This window comes from Rhododendron vialii, chromosome 5a (assembly GCF_030253575.1).
Source record: "Rhododendron vialii isolate Sample 1 chromosome 5a, ASM3025357v1".
In the NCBI taxonomy this organism is placed as follows: Eukaryota; Viridiplantae; Streptophyta; class Magnoliopsida; order Ericales; family Ericaceae; genus Rhododendron; species Rhododendron vialii.
In genome coordinates this window covers 28,397,967-28,416,620 of record NC_080561.1, presented here as the reverse complement: position 1 = coordinate 28,416,620, position 18,654 = coordinate 28,397,967, and the positions used below count along the sequence as shown (strand labels likewise).

General features: G+C 36.3%; 1 protein-coding gene across 1 annotated transcript; it reads right to left on the bottom strand.

Moving 5' to 3' along the window:
* Positions 1–947: 947 nt before the first annotated feature.
* LOC131326773 (ferritin-like catalase Nec2) lies at positions 948–3,912 on the bottom strand. The gene is made up of 3 exons (XM_058359656.1): positions 3,507–3,912; positions 2,116–2,341; positions 948–1,362 (listed from the first exon to the last, which is right to left on the bottom strand). Exons 1-3 carry the CDS (start codon positions 3,857–3,859, stop codon positions 985–987), a joined length of 957 nt encoding a protein of 318 aa, XP_058215639.1. The 5' UTR covers positions 3,860–3,912; the 3' UTR covers positions 948–984.
* Positions 3,913–18,654: the final 14,742 nt, after the last annotated feature.

The following is an 18,654-nucleotide window of genomic DNA, read 5'->3' as shown; positions in this document are numbered from 1 at the left end:
GGGAGAAAGTGCCTTCAATGTCAAAAAAGGGAAGGGCATTTTTGGAAACTCAAACCTTTTGGATAGTAATCATTTTGTCTCACTAATACTATTTGGAATCCCAAAATTGGACAAAGAAATTGGAATAGAGGGGGTCAATTTTAAAAACGTGTTATACAAAATTAATTTGAGAAGCTATAATAGCTCAACAAGGCCTATACTCATGTGGATATAGGCCTTGTTGATTTGGAGGTTTAGTTTGGCCACGTGGAACTCAATGTGTCATCACGTCACCCCAAAAAGCGGTTAGGACATGCATGTGTCTGGCTAGCACGAGCTTTCTTGGGGCCGAAGTCAGGTAACCCCCTATATAAAGTATTGTTCTAAACTTTAGAGAGGTACGCTGCTACTATTCACTCTTGAACTCTGTACTTTTCTCTCCTCTAGTTGAGACTGATTTAGGCATTGGAGTGTCTATCTGCTGGCTAGTCACGAACGGTATTCTCACTTGCAGGCCTAGCTAGGTTGAAGAACGTGTTGCTCGGTCTATAACCGAACCGGAGATTTAGAGGAGAACCGGATAAACACCTCCCCACAGCTTGATCCATGATGGGAGTTTGTTTCAATATGCCACAAATAAGCCAGTGAAATAAGCCGGCCTGAATCCAACACCAAGAAGAAGAATATAATTCAAGACCTTATAACCATTCATTCCCATGGGGATCACATCGACCAATGCTGAGAGACCTCCACTCCATTGGTCAACTTTATTCATTACAATTGAAGCAAAACGCTTTACACAATTGAACAAACAGAACCGTTCATTGTGTACGTAATAATTTATTTTCATAAAAAAATATTACCACCCAAACTAACAATTTATTCTTCGATCACTACATTAATTAATTCTATCTATCATCACGAATATTTTTTATTGAAAATCCCACTCCATATCACCATATATATGGTTGTGCGTCCACAAAGCAGCAGCCCCATGTATAATTTCTAAGGCTTTTTAAGGAATTCTTTTGCTATCCTTCCATTTGCACCATGAGGGTAGAATCCACCAGGAAAATGCTCACTTCCAGTGCTATATACAACCCTCAGTATCTCCCCTGGAGTTCTCCTATAAGAGAGGGAGTCAAAATCCGCAGATAGGACGTTGCTCTCCGTTCGATTTTCTGCTCCGAGCTGAGGTGGGACTATGATGCCTTCGTCTTTGATGCCGCACATTGCCAGACGATTTCTGAGCTCTGAAATGCGGGTGGTGAACTCGGCCACCGTGTGGTTGTACGGATACACAATTTCTTCTGCTCGTTCATAGAGATACATCCGTATAACTGCATCTTGGCCAGATTCAACCCCCAATAGTCCTGCCAAGAGCTGTGCAAAAAATTAAAAACAGAGGATCAACTATGCCATTAATATCCACATTTTCGTTGGTGCGTGCACCAAGTGCTGGCTAAAATTTTCACACACAATGATGTAAAAATTTCAAGGTAGCCATTGTCTTTGACAGGACTAGGATGGATGATAATCAACTACTCAAAGACAAATCTATGGGTGGATGATAATGCCCGATCCAAGTTTCACAATTTCTTTATAATCGCAGAAGTTTTTTTTTTATTTTTTATTGAAAGCGTCAAAATTATATTAGTTCATCCACCCAACGTTTTTGAAAAAATTAACCCATGTGCTTCCAAGACCTTTCTTTATAATTTAGTAGCCGTCCTCGTTTTGGTTTCTCCTTTGGAGTGGATATGGAGGCACAAATTGTTTACATCTACAACAACTCTTTTTTGTAATTTCATGGGTAGACCGAAAATATCTAAGATAGTTGTTCTTGTAATATGTAGATTAACATGACCTTTCATTTGAGAGAGAGAGAGAGAGAGTTAATTTTAGTGTTAAGTCATCCATTAGACGCTGAGACCATACACCAACCTGATAATACTGTATCGGTATCATTTTCGAATGTTTGGTTTTTGTCTACGTCGGAAATAATACTGTAAGAATTTTGGAAAGACCAAGATACTTATCATTTAATTTCCATATCGTCTTACACTTCTGTATAAAAACTTGATGTGATTTTTCGTGGAAGAGTAAGAACTTCGTTGATTGAAACTAAGGACTAACCAGCTTCTTCTCGTAACCGTTGATGAGGGGATTTGCTCCTACGTAACCAACAAGTCCCATGTACGGAATCACGTAACAACCCAACATGTAGCTGAGGCTATCACGGTACGGGTCGAATGGAGGAGTGAGTTTGTATCCGAATGCTGAATCAAACAGTTTTGCAAAGTTGTTTGGGCTTAGATCCAATTGAGGCCTTGGAAACCCACCAACTGTTCTTATAAGGGCCCTGCAAACAATTAATCACGATAAAATTAAAAATAAATATATATATCCAGTTTCAGGTATATATGCAAGTGAAACTACCTAGACCTTTCGGCCTTTACTGGCCCACTATGGTTAAACTTAGATACGTCGACGAAAAATAAAAGGTTAAATATCACTGACACCATCTGAGGTTTGTCTTACCGACGGATACCCGGCCCTTTATGTGTGAGAAATTACCACAATTGTTTGCCTAACCACGTGATGAAATGGGCCAAAAATGACTTGTATCTAAATATACACCCTTTTCCGATAATAACAAGTAATAATAAAAACCTATCCGCGCTCACTTATTTTGAAATAAAATAACTTTTTAATTTTTACACATTGGAGGAGTTATTTTGGTCAAAAAGTACAAATTTATTGCTTTTGGATAAAAAAAATTGAGAATTGAGTATTTTTATTAGTTATTCTATCATTAAGAATGGTGAATTTGTCAATTTAATATACTTCTAGTTAATTCTATCACATGTTTTGCTGAACAGTTGTTGGTCGAGTGTTGATGAAATGAACATTGAAACCACATGGGGTTTTGTAGTCATTTCTCATACATGATGGGATTTATTTGTCATTAAAGCAAACCTCAGGTGGTGTCAGTGAAATTTACCCAACATAAAATTACACAAAAATAGGTAATAATTAAAGAAAAATGAAGAATAAGATTTTTCATCTCTGTCATTTTTTTGGCTGGGCTAAAAATTAGAAGAAAAATGGATTTTTTATTTTATTTTCTAGCTTATTCTATTGGCTAATGTAAGATTATAAGCCCGTTTGGGATATCCAAATGTACATTTTGTTCTCTTTTTTTTTTTTCCTCACAAAGTTGGAATTGGCCGAAACGGCAAAAATAAATTTTATTAATCTTTAAAATGAAATACAAAGAAAAGGAATTGGCGTCATTTGAAAAGGAATTGGCGTGGCGTCATTTAACAGCATCATTTTTTGTAATGTCATAGTTACTTTTAGAAAAAATTCAAACTAATGTTTTAGAAGAATAAAAGGTTAGAAAAATTCAGTAAAAAGAAAAAGAAAAATTGGTTTTCCATAATTTTCGATATCAATTTCCTCCTATTTGCACGTTATTCAAGTACAAATATATGATATTTCGTGGCATATGCATGAAAATAAACCTGACGTGACCAACTTCTTGATACGCAAATTCTGTGATGATGTTCTTTGTAAGAAAATCAAGCTGGACTTTTTGAGCGCCAATAGGTGGGGGCCCACCCATGACTAATTGTGGCGCAATATGATCGAGTCCGTAACCGAGTGCTCCCCATGAGAAGTACTCAGCTTCCAAAAACTCAAGGTTCAATGCAAATTGCAATGCATCCACATCTTCTTTGTATACTGGGATTGCATGGGGTGGATATGATGGCTGGCAGGTAGGATATGGTGCAGAGAATGAGATGAAGTTGGTAACTGAGATTAGTACCATGAACATGATATGGATCAAGGGAGAGGAGGTTAGGAGTATGGCCATTGTTGTATGTATGTATGTGTGTGTATATATATATGAGAGAGAGAGAGAGAGAGAGAGAGAGAGAGAGAGAGAGAGAGAGAGAGAGATGAGAAGAGATGTATGAAGTTTTGTGCAATTTATAGTGAGGCTTTGACAATGACTAATGTTATGGGATTGCAACTTCTGCTTACTACAGGCTTGATTGGGTCAGAAGAATGAATGTGTAGAGGAAGTCCAAATTGGATTTTGGGGGCTTGTTTATTTTTATTCAATGCTTTATTTTATTGGATGTATTTTCGTTTCTTTTCCTTTGGTATTGATGATGTGTAGGCCGCCCTTTTTCATGTACCGAGTATTTATAAAACTTTCTTTTGTCGATGAGAAAACAAAACTTCAGCTTACTAATTAAAAATTGAGAGGAACTTTTTCACGGTGAAATCGTGAACAAATTCTTTACAGCAGTAACTAATCGTGACCATCTAAAAGTGCTTTGGACGTTACGGATTTTAATGAAAAGTTACACACTTTCACTCTTCAATGAAAAAGTTTCATTAACATTTAGACCATCCAAATACTTTTGAATGACCACGACTAGCTTTGTAAATAATTATTCACGGCTCTGCCATTTAAATGGCCACGATTGGCTTTGTAAATAATTATTCACGGCTCTGCCATCGAAAAGATGTTCTCAAGTAAATTATGCCAACTCTAACCAGCCTTTTTCCTCGTGATGGGACGTGGCAAAAAGAAAAGGTTCTATTGGTAGCTAAAGAAAAAGAGATGGGACGTGGCAAAAAGAAAAGGTTCTATTGGTAGCTAAAGAAAAAGAGAAAACCTTTTTGACGGATGGTTCGGTAAACAGTTGTTTACGGAGGTGAATCGCGACTATTCAAGAATGTTTGAACGGTCTGGATGTTAATGAAACTTTTCTTGAGAATTGAAGAGTTTTTTCCGGCGAAGAGTTTAACTCTTCCCCGAAAAAGTTTCAGTTAAATCCGGACCGTCCAAAGCCAAACCGAATGGCCGAGTTCTTTTAACTTATGAAAAAAATTTAAATTTTTTCTTGAAAGAAATACATTATTTTATAGTCCTCATTTTGCGGACCGAACAAATATTATGGGACGGAGGGAGTATTAATTTTGGTTCGTTTCGCTCAGAATTATGGACAAGCTTAAAAGAAATTCAATCACATTGCGAAACTCTATTAACTTGAACATTCCTCCTTCAAATCATGGACTATGATAGAAAATCACGTCATATCATCCTAAAGTAGAGCATACTTCACAAAGAACGTTCCCAAATTCTTCGCCACAAATGCGTCCAAAAGGGTATTAGATCAATATGCCAGTTTAATTAAAATTGCTCAAATTAGGAAAACTCGTACGTACAGGACAATTATACAATCGTACTCCTTCTATTTTCAAAAGATTGTCCACTAAGAGACACGGCATATAAGTTCTTATTTTGTGTAGTACTAGAGGATGCCCGTTCCTAAAGATACTTGCTCGACTGCTCTACCTGACTAATGCTATCTACATATAGAATCAGTTATTAATTTGAGAGAGAGAGAGAGAGAGAGAGAGAGAGAGAGAGATTTATAATGTATTAGGAGAATATTCTATCTATTTGTTTCGAAAGAAATGATCCGACGGCTACAACCTTAACATGAAAATATAATCGAACAACAGTGAATGTTGCTTTGTTTGTATATTTAAACATTTTTCGCTTTGTTTTTATAATATAGACTAGACAATATTTTTAGAATGAAGCCGATTAAAAAAAATTTAAATTGATGGTTATTTTTTGTAGCACACTACTATCTAGAGTAATAGAGTGCATGATATTTTGTGCGAATATTGACAAAGTAAGTAGAGTTAAGTTAATTTAGGAACACCTTTCTACATAGAATCCTGTGAGACCCCATATTCAAGCTAGGAAGTCCCACATCGGAAATTCTAGGAAAGTTGAAACGGAATATAAGTGAATTCGACCAGTTACTGTATAACTTGAGGTTAATCTTTTGAATCACGTGGTTAGTTGAATAGTTAGCAGATCAGCTATGATGGATCGTTACAAATCCTTTGCCCTGTCCCCAATTGTCGAGCAATAGCGTGTTGGCGTGCTCGATCTCTATTCCGCAACAATATGCCAAACAACCATCACTTAAAAAAGAAATCAAATCAAATTTTATTTCGTACAACTCATTTTTTTAAACCAAATGGGGGACATAATTAGGGTTGTCTCTTATGTTTTATGAGGGGGCATAAAAGAAACCAATCAAATCACGTTGATCACCAATTAAAGACAAGTTAATTGTACCTGGTTTTGAGAAGTGGTATGAAGTGATGCTCAAAGGGCATTCAAAGATGGTGGGTGAAATTCTCCAAATTCCTCAAATTTTTTTTTTAAAAACCTTTTTGCACTATCTCGTCCTGTGTTTTTTTTCCCAAGTTTTACTTGTACTCTTGAGAATTTCAATTTATACGAAATAAAAAAATAGACGGAAAAGTGAAAAATCCACTAGAGAAGAAGAAAATCTAATTAATTTTTCTCATATGAAGGGTATTTTAAGCATTATCTTAATTTGTAGGGTATTTTAAGCATCATCTTTGTAACTCTGCCGGAATATTAGAGTGATCAGTGACTAGTTTCCCTTTGTCTGTACTTGTGCTCCTCGTTTGATTGTGATCATATGGTACGGATACATAAAGTGTTTACCTTCCTAGGTCGGAGTTCGGGAATCGAGCCAAATATGGATAGTTTATCATGTCGCACATAAATAATATTTTTTGGTTCTATTTCTTGATGAGACTAATAGTAAAGGAATCGAAACTATAGAGTAATATGAAAAGTCTTTGGACTAGAGCAATTATGGATGCTACTAATATCTTGTTCTCCGTGATATTGTATATCTCGTACTTTGGGAGATTATATATTTGATGAACATAAAAGGTCGGGTCCTAAAATTTTACTGGATACGTGATCTTGTGAATATATCGTACAACCTTATGCTTGTGAATAAATCCGGTAGTGTCTCCCATCAGTGCCAAATAATTCTGAGTTGGTTGGTAGCCTGCTAGGTTTTATAACAGTATAATTTTTTTTTTGTTTTTGGTCGAAAACCCTAAAAAGTGAGTATAAATTTACAGGGGAAAGAGGGAAAATTAGCCGCCAGAACACTGTAAACTTGACTTTGAAGTCAAGATATCTCTCATTTTTCCACCGTTAAAAGGTTCACGCACATTATTGTTTCACCATTAATTCCCATCACCATTATTACTTTTCTAGATGATGCTTATAAGTTGGTAAATAGTTTTTATAAGCAATAGTTAATTAGCCTAACCTACTCCATTTTAGTGTTTTTCTTATTTAATTTAAACCGTCATCTGCTAGAGAATAGTCTCACATTATTTAAGTAATAACTATTAAATGGGAGATTACTTAATAATATGAGGGATCTCTCCACTCTTTAACTAAGGTGTACACTTTGATTGTGTATGATGGTAAAACCCTATCACCAATGAAGATAGAATTTTTCTTATTTTTTTTCCTTATTCTTGTGACTCGAAAATCAAATCCAGATTCTTGAATTTTTTTCGCAATCTAGGTTCGATTTATGATTCAATTGAGGGAACAAAAAAAGAAGAAGAAGAAGAATACACTTTTTTTTCAAAATAAAGCTATGGGTACATATTGGAATGTACATACCATGTACATATAGATTTTGTGGGGCCTATCTCGGATCCTTAAAAAATGATTCGAACCGTCCATTATTTTAAAGTATTTTTTAAGGAGCCCTGTAAAAAATCAGCTCAATCTCATATCAGTAAGTATTTTTTTCTGAATTTGTGGGGGTGAAACTACTTAACTGCTCAGTTTCGCCCTTACAAATTCAGAAAAGAATCCTTACCAATATCGGGTTGAGCTGATTTTTTTTACAGAGCTCCATAAAAAAATATTTTAAAAATAAAGGACAATTCGAATCATCTTTATGGAATCCGAAATGAGCCCCACAAAACTCATATATACATGGTATGTACACATAGCACTTCCTGTTTTTTCCTCTTTCGGGCCAGTTTTAAGACCATTAGTTGTGTTTCTTGCCTTTAGAGAGTCCAGGGAAGAAAGAGATGAAATAGAATACCCAATGTATAAAAACTCTCTTCATATCTAGATTGAGATTAAATTGTTTATACTGCTGGTATAAACATTTATTTTCTCCAAATCAATTACATTACACCACATCATCATGCTCTATTGATTTGACGACGGGAGGCAATGTAATTAATTTAGAGACAATAAATATTTACATCGCCGGTGTATATAATTTATTCTCATCTAGATCCCTACAAAAAGAGTTCTAGTATCTTTCTTGAGACATTAATTCCTAATTAACGGGTGAATTTGGGATTTGGTTCCTCTACCATAATAAAGGTCTAAAGCCTTTGATCTGTAACACCCTGAATTTTGAAAATGTTAAATAGATAATTTTTTTTATTGAAAACATAAATAGAGTCTGGCTTATTATTACAACATAATTCTCACAAAAGTACATTTGTTTAATAAAGGAAGGAAAACTAGGGTTCCTATCTACTGCTCCACCTGAGATTCAGATTACTTGGGAGTGGTGATCATCTTAGCCTCTTCCAGACTGAGATTCGGATTACTTGGGCCAGAAGAATTACCCACATAATGAGCACCAGCGGCATTGACTTGAGGTTGAGAAGGAAACTTTCCCTTCTCCTGCTGGACTTGTCCAACTGCCGCCGATAACTGGGTCAATTAGGTCCTAATGTCACCAATTGCCTACTTGGTCTGCTTAGTAAAGCTATTCTGAGATTGTATGAGAGCCTTTATCATCTCATCAGTCGACTTATCCCGCGGGGGATGGTTAATGCCAAGGGGTGATCCAAAAGATGAAGGATCGAACCCCTGCTGCTGCAGAGGTAGATAACGGAACTAGGTCATTTGGCCTTGAGGAGGCCGGAACTGTTGGACTTGCTACTGAGGTGGTGCCTGGGGATGCACTGGGGCTTTTTGATCCCTCCAACCCAAAAGTGGGTTTTGGGCCCACCCAGGATTGTAAGTATTTGAATACGGATCACAGCGCTGGTTAAGCGCGTTCACCTCAGCCTGATTACTAAGGTATGCGTCTTTAATAATGAGAAACGCAGGGCAAATAGTGACAAGATGCCTCGGACACTCACATAATGCACACACCTCTTCGACTCTCACCTCATTCGCCTGATGGACTTGCTTAAATTTTAAGTCCTCTAATTGCCTAGCCATTCTATCCAGTTGAGATTGGACATTATGCTCTCGCAGGCTCGATGGGAAAATGCCAGACCCACTGGGTCCCTGTGCAGCCATGGCCCTATCACTAAGTTCGGAGGGTTCCCAACTTCAGTGTTTCTCGGCCAACTCGTCAAGAAAGTCCCACGCTTCGTCTGGGGACTTGTCGAAAAAATCTTTTTTCTTACAGAGATTCTCAATCTGCTGGGCCGTCGCAACATTCAGACCCAAGTTGAAAAAAGACACCAATTAGGGTTTGACAAATCCGTGGTGTGACAAGGACAAAAGTAAGTCCTTGAACTGCTCCCAACACCTCAAAAATGACTCGCTCTCTTTCTGCTTATATGATTGAATTTGGCGAGTCAGGTATTTTGATTTACTCTCCGAGAAATATTTCTTGTAAAATAGATTTCGAACAGCAGCCCACGTCGTGAGAGACTGGGTTTTTTTTGCATCCGTAGCCACTTATCCGCATTATCCTTAAGCGAGGATGGAAAAAGCTTAAGGAAAGCATTCTCCTACTGAGGAGTGGTGGCAAGGGTGCGCACCAACCCCTCGAAATAACAGATGTGCTCATACGGATCCTCATTCTCCTTCCCATAAAACAAAGGAAGGGCATTATGCGTACCGGACTTAATGGTGAAAGCATTACGTGCTTCCACCGTCTCGGTCGGCAGAACTATTGGACTGAAAGGAGTGGTCCTTTCAGGATGCATGTGATCATGCATTGACATCGGTGGCTCTGCCATCGGTGGTTCGATTATTAAATCAATGAACAAGCCACTGATATCAAATGACTCACCGCTAAAGAATTCTTCCTCCACAGTTACTCTCGGAACTCTCTCAATGGCTACGAGACGCCTGGTATTGTCTCGATAGTACTTAGGCCTTAGAGGTGATTACTTTTCTACGATGGAGAATTGCTTACCTCTACCTATGTTGATTCGAAACAACTAAAGAAACTAAAAAGAAAACAAAATAAAAATTACTACCCGAATTTTTAACACACTTTACCGTCCCCGGCAACGGTGCTAAAAATACTTGACGGTTTTCTAATCCTAAATTAACGGGTTGCCCCAGCCATAGGACGGAGACCAAAGCAGCACAATATCCGGTAAGACTGGAGTCGAATCCACTAAGGACGGTAAAATATGTTCTGTGGAACCTCGGGTTGTAATATTAAAATTAGCTCTTAGGTAGCCACCCCTTGACGATTGATTGAGATTAAGTAAAACCTACAAATTAATTATACTTTTCAAATAATTAAAAGAAAGGTACGATCGTAAGGTTCATAACACTCGCAACCAGTCCGAATTAACCTACTCCATTCGATGTTCTTAAAAATGTTCAATTTTAGATTGAAAAAGATACACTGCAAGATGCGAGACTCTATGATCGCTATTTACCCACACGTAGCAGAGAATTGGTTTTGGACCTTCATTCCACCGTTCACATGGGATCCGATAATGCTTTGGTTCGTCCGTTAGAAGTATTTTTCCAATTTTAAATTATTTTTACATTGTTTGAAAATATGAGCAGTGCTCGAACTAGGACGGTGTGCTAATCACCCCGCGACTCTACGTATACGACTACTCACTAATCATTATGCATGAAATAAAAGAAACCCTAATTTGAATCATGCTTCTATTATGTGAGATGAAAAATAAACAAAAGACGTAAGTTAAACAAGAATCAATGAACAACTTTTATAAAGTATAAAGAACATAAATTAAAATAAATTACCGAAGTGTAAGTAATTGAACAAAACTTGAAAAAAAACAATAATCCCGACAGTCGGCAACCCCGTTCTTCGTTTCTCCCGTCAAAACAAAGTGCTGCCTCTTTTTCTGTTTTTACGTGAGAAGAATGCTCTCCTTGTGCACAGCTTTTTTTTTCTTTTTATGGTGCTACCAATTACTTGACAGTCCTAAAATTTCCGAAAGAAATAAACTCTCAAAAACAATTCGGCCCACGACCCACGTGCAGAACTTTATGCTTCAAATTTCCATTTGGTAGCTAGGAATTTGATTGGGTGTTTCTCGCTATCCAATGTAGTTTGGTCGTTTCTGGATCAATTGGTTCCGCATCGACTTTGCGTAAAATATGATTTTGTGCTTTTAGCTCCAAATGTTAACCATCGGCTCTGAGAATTCTAAAACACAATTAACAAGTATCAAATCTCAAGTAGCGCGCTAAATGGATATAACAAGCCTAAGTTAGGGAGAGTAAATAGACGTATTTACACACCTATCATCAATTTCTTGGCTCCGAAAACCTCCAAAGGGTAGAGCTCACTCTGTTTCTCTACAAAGTCTGACATATTATATCAGCGTCGTCCCCAGTATAATTTGTCAGGGTTACAATAGTAACACCGTGAGCTACAAAAATTCAGAAGAATACTTTCATACCCGCTAACCCATAATTATAAACAACAGGACATAGAAGTAGTATATTAGCTCATGTAAATTCAGCGATTTCTAAATAGCACATGCATATTCAACAATTTCTAGATAAGCAGTTAACAATAATACATGCACATTCACTATTCAACTGGCGTCAGTGTCCGTGTAATTAGAGTTTCTCTTACGCAACGTTTTTGTAGACTGTGTCATCATTTTCACTTTTCTTTTTTTTTTTTCCAAATCAACATTTCCAAAATCGTTTTTAGACACCCAATATCGGTTCTGCCGTTCCGAACTCTTGAGTATACTCACAATGGTTCCGTCGTCCCGGGTTCTCATTGGCACACAATTTGTATTGGCTCCTCTCTGCGGATAACTAAGCCACACACTCAACCTTAATTCCTCCGTTTTGGGCTCCCGAGTACCTTCACAATGGTTCCGTTGTCCCAGGTTTCCATTGGCGCGCATGCACACACACACACACACACACACACACAATGAGCTACTAAGTCCGGGCACATTGTGGTTTCAAAAACATTTATTTTTTAAAACATGTCTTTTCATTTTCAACACCAAAATTATTTTTACAGACCTAACCTCGGTTCCGCTGTTCCGGGCTCTCGAGTATCCTCACAATGGTTCTGCCATCCCAGGTTTCTATTGGCGCGCGCGCATACACACACACACACACACACACACCGCACAATGGGCTACTAAGTCCAGCCACATTGTAGTTTCAAAAGCATTTTCTTTTTAAAACACGTATTTTCATTTTCAACACCAAAAATCATTTTTACACACCCAATCACGTACAATAGTTTCGCCGTCCCGGGTTCCCATTGGCTCGTACACACGCACACCGCACGATGGGCTACTAAGTCCGGCCATATTGTGGTTTCAAAAATATTTTTTTTAGAACACTTCTTTTTATTTTCAACACCAAAAATCATTTTTACATACCCAACCTCGGTTCCGCCGTTCTGGACTCCCTAGTATCCTTATAATGATTCTGTCGTCCCGGGTTTCCATTAGCACGCACACATACACACTGGACAATGGACTACTAAGTCCGGCCATATTGTGGTTTCAAAAACATTTTTTTTACACGTCTTGTTATTATTAACACCCTACGTGTCATGTTTCTAGACTTTCTAAATTTTTGTGTCTCGTTTTCATGCAAGAACTCTGCAGTCGGACTTTCCACATAAGAACACTATATACGGTGTCTCGTAAACATGCATCATTGATCGTAATGTTGAAACTAAACTAGAATAATTAAAATAACTAAATCATCCAACTCTATAGTATTTTTCATGCTTGATCCATATATCAACTAGTCTATAAATTCAACAAGTTATGGACATAACTCAACATCAAGGCAAATAATTTAAGAACTAAAAACATGTATACATGCTCATAACTTCTTTTAAATAAAATCTAAGTAACCATGCTACCAATCAAACTGTTATTTATTACATTTCAAAAATCCATTCTTTCTTTCTTTTTGGAAAGTTCAAAACCACATATATTTTTCGGAATAAAAGTTGAGATATTAAACATGATCATATTTCATTTCAAAATTTTAGTAGCACAAGTTTGCTAGCTATTTTTAGTATTTTAACTTAACATGCATTTTTAAACACACAAAAAAATATAACTAAAATTTTTACTAGAGAAAGTGAGTAAAAATATTTTACCGTTCTTTTTGGCGGATGGTATGGCTACAGAAAACAAAATACGTCGGCTTACGGTAAGCTAACGGTAGCTTTGAAAGAAAATACTTTCTTTTTCTCTCGAAACTAAATCTTGACAAAACTACTAAACCTTTTGGATCGAGAGGGTGCATGGTTGAGTGATGGTTTAGTGACGGCTTTGGTTGAGTTTCTTGAAGAACTCAAGAACAAGAAAAGAACTCTAAGAACTACTTCAAGAACACTACAAGAATACTAAAATTTTTCTAGAGAGAAATTGGAGGAATTGAATGTGTGAGTTGAATGGCTTAACCAAAGGGTCCTATTCATAAGAAAGTGAGGACCTCTCTCCTTTCTATGGTTTCTTTGCTCCATGGTCATGTCCAATCCAACTTTAAGCATGCTAAAACCTTCCCCTCTCTTGTCATTCCATCCTAGGTGCATTACTATGTGATCATGAAGGATTTTTAAGGCTCTAAGGGAAAATTCTAAGCAATTATATCCTAGTTAGCAAGTCTTACAAGTAAAAGAAAATGATAGCTAGGCTAAAAGAAATAGTCTTTCCCATGTTTAGTCAATTCTAGGTCTAGATTGTAAGTAAAATCTAGGAATGATTAAAGGCTAGACTTTAGAAATGATAAAATGGTAAGTCTTTCCCGTTGAAAGTGATAGCACAATGTAAAAAAAATTAAGACTTTTGATTAAAGTAGGCTAGTATGTATGTATACCTAGAAAAATCTAGGAAAATTATTCTTGAAGAGTAATTAGGTTCAAGTATAATATTTTTAGGCTTGCATGCATAACAAGTCTAGGAATACTTCTTATGGAAGCAAAATGATTATTTTCTTAGGTTGAAAAAGTTCAACTAGGGTTTGGAAGAAATATCTCCTTGAAAGTGACATTTCAATGGAGAGAAAGAACAATGCATTTTCCAGGAAAGTGATTTGTTTGATTAAGAAAGCATAATGATGGGTTTGATTGTCATGAGTGGGGAAAATGATAAGTCAATGGAAGGCGAAATAATTAAAGGGTTGACTTTGACTTTTGAAAATGACTTGTCAATGCAAAAAGAATGAATAAGGTTTCAAAGTAGCATTTCTAGAAAATTTTAGGGTGATATATATATATATCCATGCCAATGTTACTTATAGAAAGGAGAAAGGAAGTGATGTTGACTTATATTAAAGAGACCATTCAATGAAAAAAAAATATGATTAAAGGTTTTCAAAATGTGTGAAATAACATTTTAATGAGTGATGTAGACTTTTTAGGAAAAACTAGAGTTTTAAAAAAAAAAGTGGAAGGTTCATGTGGTTCAAGAACGGTTGAAAAGGTTCATATAGGAGGATGTAACTAGGTTGAAATGGTAATTAGGTTTCTCCAACTAATTGGTTAGAATCTAACTTATACTTGCCAAGTAGGATTTCTGGCTAAGAAATAAAATTAATGAATTAATTCTAGACACAAATAAATATGCAAGGGTATAAATATAAGTCCCTTTGTCCTTAGGAAATGACTAGCTAATTTTATATGAAGAAAACTTAATTTATAAGTTCAGAATTTAATTATGACGGATTATTAGAAATTAAAATTTTTTTTTAAAAACAATCCAAGTACTAATTAAAAAGGATTTTTTTTTCAAAAATTAATGAAATTTTTATTTACCAAAAATTAAAGTTGTTACACCTTCAGAACTTGAAAATAAATAGCCTTTTGAGCTAGCCAAAGTTGTGGACACCAATCACACATCTCTCACATATGTGTGGATCCCACATATTTAATTATGGAATAAACCCCACACATGCATTTGTAGTTGGTAGGAGAGTTCCTAAACTCTTTTTCTTTTTTTTATCAGGGAAAAATTTCCATTCAAAGAAGCCGTTTGGCACTTACAAAGGAATTACATCTAAATCAACAGAGAAAAGAATCTAATTAATCACCATCCGGCACTTACAAAGGAATAACATCCAAATCAACAGAGAAGAATCTAATCATAACACGTCAAGAAAGATGAACAAATAAGCAAACTCTAGGAGAGTTTTCTTTTGTATCTAGACATCTCTTGACATTTACGACCCGTTTGCCGATGAAATATATATAAAAGGCGGATATGCTATCACCCCGGATAGTATATCTGAAGTATTTATACCCGGTGTTTGTCACCCAAATATATATCACAGATATAATAAGGATAAGAGAAGAGGTGGTGTGGTGTTATTATATCCGTTTTCTTAATTACAAAAAATGTCACCATTCTCTTTTTAATTTATATTCACCTACTCATATCCATTCCAAAATAAACAAACCAAGTATATACATATCTCATCTCCTATAAATTACTCAAGCAAACCATCTATATCATATTTCCTTCCCTTTTGGCTTTTATCATGTCTTTTCTCATACTATATTCACTCAAAACTAATTCGATGGGCAGACAACCGTTATATATACAATAAAACGGACTGAAAGTTGAGTTCATTGAACGATGGCTTATTTTTCTGTGTTTCCTCCGCCTTTTGGGCTACATATTAGTGTTAAATCACCACCCGCGCATCCCTTTGCGCTGATGCCGTTCCTCAGGAGCTCAAATTTGCCTGTATTTTGGCCCAAGAAGCTTAAAGGCCTGTCGCTAATTCCTTTTGCTGAGAGTAATAAGTAATATTGAAATGGTTCTTGAAGGCTTTGGCAGGCTTAATTCATTCATCCGAGACAGGCCCGGCCCAATTGTCACAAAGGTGGGGAAACAAATTTTTTTTTTTTTTGCCAAGATTTTAGGAAGTTTTATTGACAGGAGAAATAGTACATCAAGAGGTAGGCTCTTAAGGAAGTTGGGGTAGGTTATGAGATGAATGAGAGAACGACACATGGACTGAATTCAATTGCAGTGACCATGGACAGGTTAGGCAGTGGGCGGATTATCAACATGGGTTCAAAACTTCAAATAAACCTCCTCCAGATTACCCATTTTTATTTTGTCCGGCCCTTTCCGAATCTGATTCAACTGCGCATCTTGTAAGCTCTGCAAGTTAAATGGGATGCCAATCTCCATCAAGCCGTGAAAAGATCTTATACTACTTCACGAAGTACTGGACAAACTTAGACCCACATTCGCCTTCATTTAACATGAACAGAAATCTCTATTTGAAATGTGTTTGATTGAAGAGATTAAATTCTTTATAATGCCGGTGTAAACTTTTGTTATCTTCAAGTTAGGTGAACATAAATAATTGATTATCCATTTAGTTCATAATCAAACTTAACAACTTCTACCCCCACATTGGTTATTTTTGCATCCCTAACCAAAAAAACCTCCACAATACACAATGTACATTTGTCCAATCGCAAACGAGTTCCAATCACGCACCTGACCATACCAAATTATTCGTCTCGATGAGTGACCGCGTCATTCCGTGTCAAAAATATATTTATAAAAGTTTGGAGTTAATTACTACTCCGTAGAATAGTAATCAAGACCGAGTGTTCATCTGCAGGGACAGATGACTGAGTTACCATAATTTCGATTAACTTCTAGATTAATTCAGAAAAGAAAAGTTTGATTGATTGGTTTTTTTGAAGAGCTAATTAAACTAAATAGCAATTTAATTAAAAGGTTTAGAAACGATGGAGGAAAACATCTAGGGTTTAGAATCCACTCCGATCGCGTAACTATGACATGTATAGGTTAGGTTAATTATTCAGATCAGAATGGATTATCGCTAGGGCTTGCAAACCCTTCCGATAGTCGTCGAGAAAATATATTGGGTTTTTAAAAAGCATAGATTATCCCATAGAACGGATCGTCTCAGTAGCATGGTTTGGCCACCTAAATGGCATGATCCGTCTTACGAGCATAATCTATCTCAGAACTCTAAGCACAATTAATGAAAGCCATTGCAAAACTAGGTATTTGAAATCGCGAATACAAATATTCAATAGTTAGAAAGAATAAAAACCAATTCATTCAATTGAAACGAAAAGGATTCTTAGTTTTACAAAATCAATCCGAATAATAAACACAAAACCTATGAATAAACCAAAGTTACCTGACGTGAAGTTTTATCCTCCCCTAGACAAGGGGATTAGCCGCTCATGGTTGACTTATTTTTTGCCGTGATCCCATCCGTCCTAAACTGCCTCCACGGCCGAACTGTGATACCTCAAGCAAAAACCCTTCCGTCCACTTATAAGCATTGCCGGGCAAAAGTTTCCTAAAGGAACAATGATTCTATGTGAACCAAAACTCTCCGATTCCTTACTATACTTGGGCCCACTAATGAATACTTTGAAGGAATTACCTCCAATTGAACATCAGGCCCAATTTTACCGTGCACAATTAGCCATTATCCCAATGCCAATTAACTTGGTTTACGTCTAGGCTTAATTGAGACGTGCACACATGGGTTGTAGACGATCAATTCCCCTCTTTGAGGCAACACTCCATGAGTCCATCCAAATTGCATGTTTTCACACCCATCAGTCTTTGAGGCCTACAAACACCACAAAACGCTAAAATATACCAAGTAACAATGTAAATGCACTGGCAAAGAGTAGATTTTTCTTTTTTGCTCGGCAAAAGGAAATTTTATTAAACTCGAAAGGTTACATCGAGAGGAAAAGCTGGGGAGCAAACTAACTCAACTTAGCGAAAAGAAAAAACAAAAACAATTAATCTCATCCAGCAGGAAATTGGAAGAGAGCACCTCAAGGATTACAGTTTCAACAAATGAATACCATGTAAGAATCCTTTGAACTCCTCGATCGTAGATTAAGTTGATTAAATGAGTGCTTTCCCGCACCTATAAACGAGACGATTACAATGTAGAGTATTTTTGAGTTATTGAGTTTTGAGTTTGGTTATTGGTAAAAATTGTTAAATTTGATTATGGAATGGTGTGGAATTTGATTATTTGCTAAAAGACTTGCAATTTTGCTTATTATAATATGGGGTGATTTTTTAAATTTGTTTATCCACACCAGGGCTAGCTCATAAGTTTTAAAGGCTGGAAGCGAGCCTCTTGAATGAGGCCTCCCTATATTTTCTATACAAAAGTTAGTTTATAAAGAGTTTCATAAAAATAAAAAAATAAAAACATTACAAAACATTTACCTTTACAAAATATATACATATAGTTATCCCAAAATATGCGACCATTACAATATCGCAAAATCCATCATTTGAAAATTAGTCTTTTCGCATTTTTTGCTGCAAACGTACTAATTACATTTCCATAGTCAAATTGCTTCACCAATTCCTTCTCAATAAACAATATATATATAACCAATCAATTTAATAAAAAAAACTTACTTGATAGAGGTGGAGAAGGAAAAAGAGGGGCCTCAAGGTGGGACCAGATCCCCTCAATTTGCCTCGGACCAGTTTGGTCCATTTAGTACATCCGACAGCTCAGATTTAAAGGGGTGTTTTTTTTTT

Bases quoted from the DNA above. Each gene is read 5' to 3' on its own strand.
- LOC131326773 (XM_058359656.1), bottom strand. From the start codon at position 3,859: ATGGCCATACTCCTAACCTCCTCTCCCTTGATCCATATCATGTTCATG. The intron at 2,342-3,506 runs GTTTATTTTCAT...AATTGTTTGCAG, and splicing joins CAAGAAGTTGGTCACGTCAG to GGCCCTTATAAGAACAGTTG. The intron at 1,363-2,115 runs GTTAGTCCTTAG...TTTTTTGCACAG, and splicing joins ACGGTTACGAGAAGAAGCTG to CTCTTGGCAGGACTATTGGG.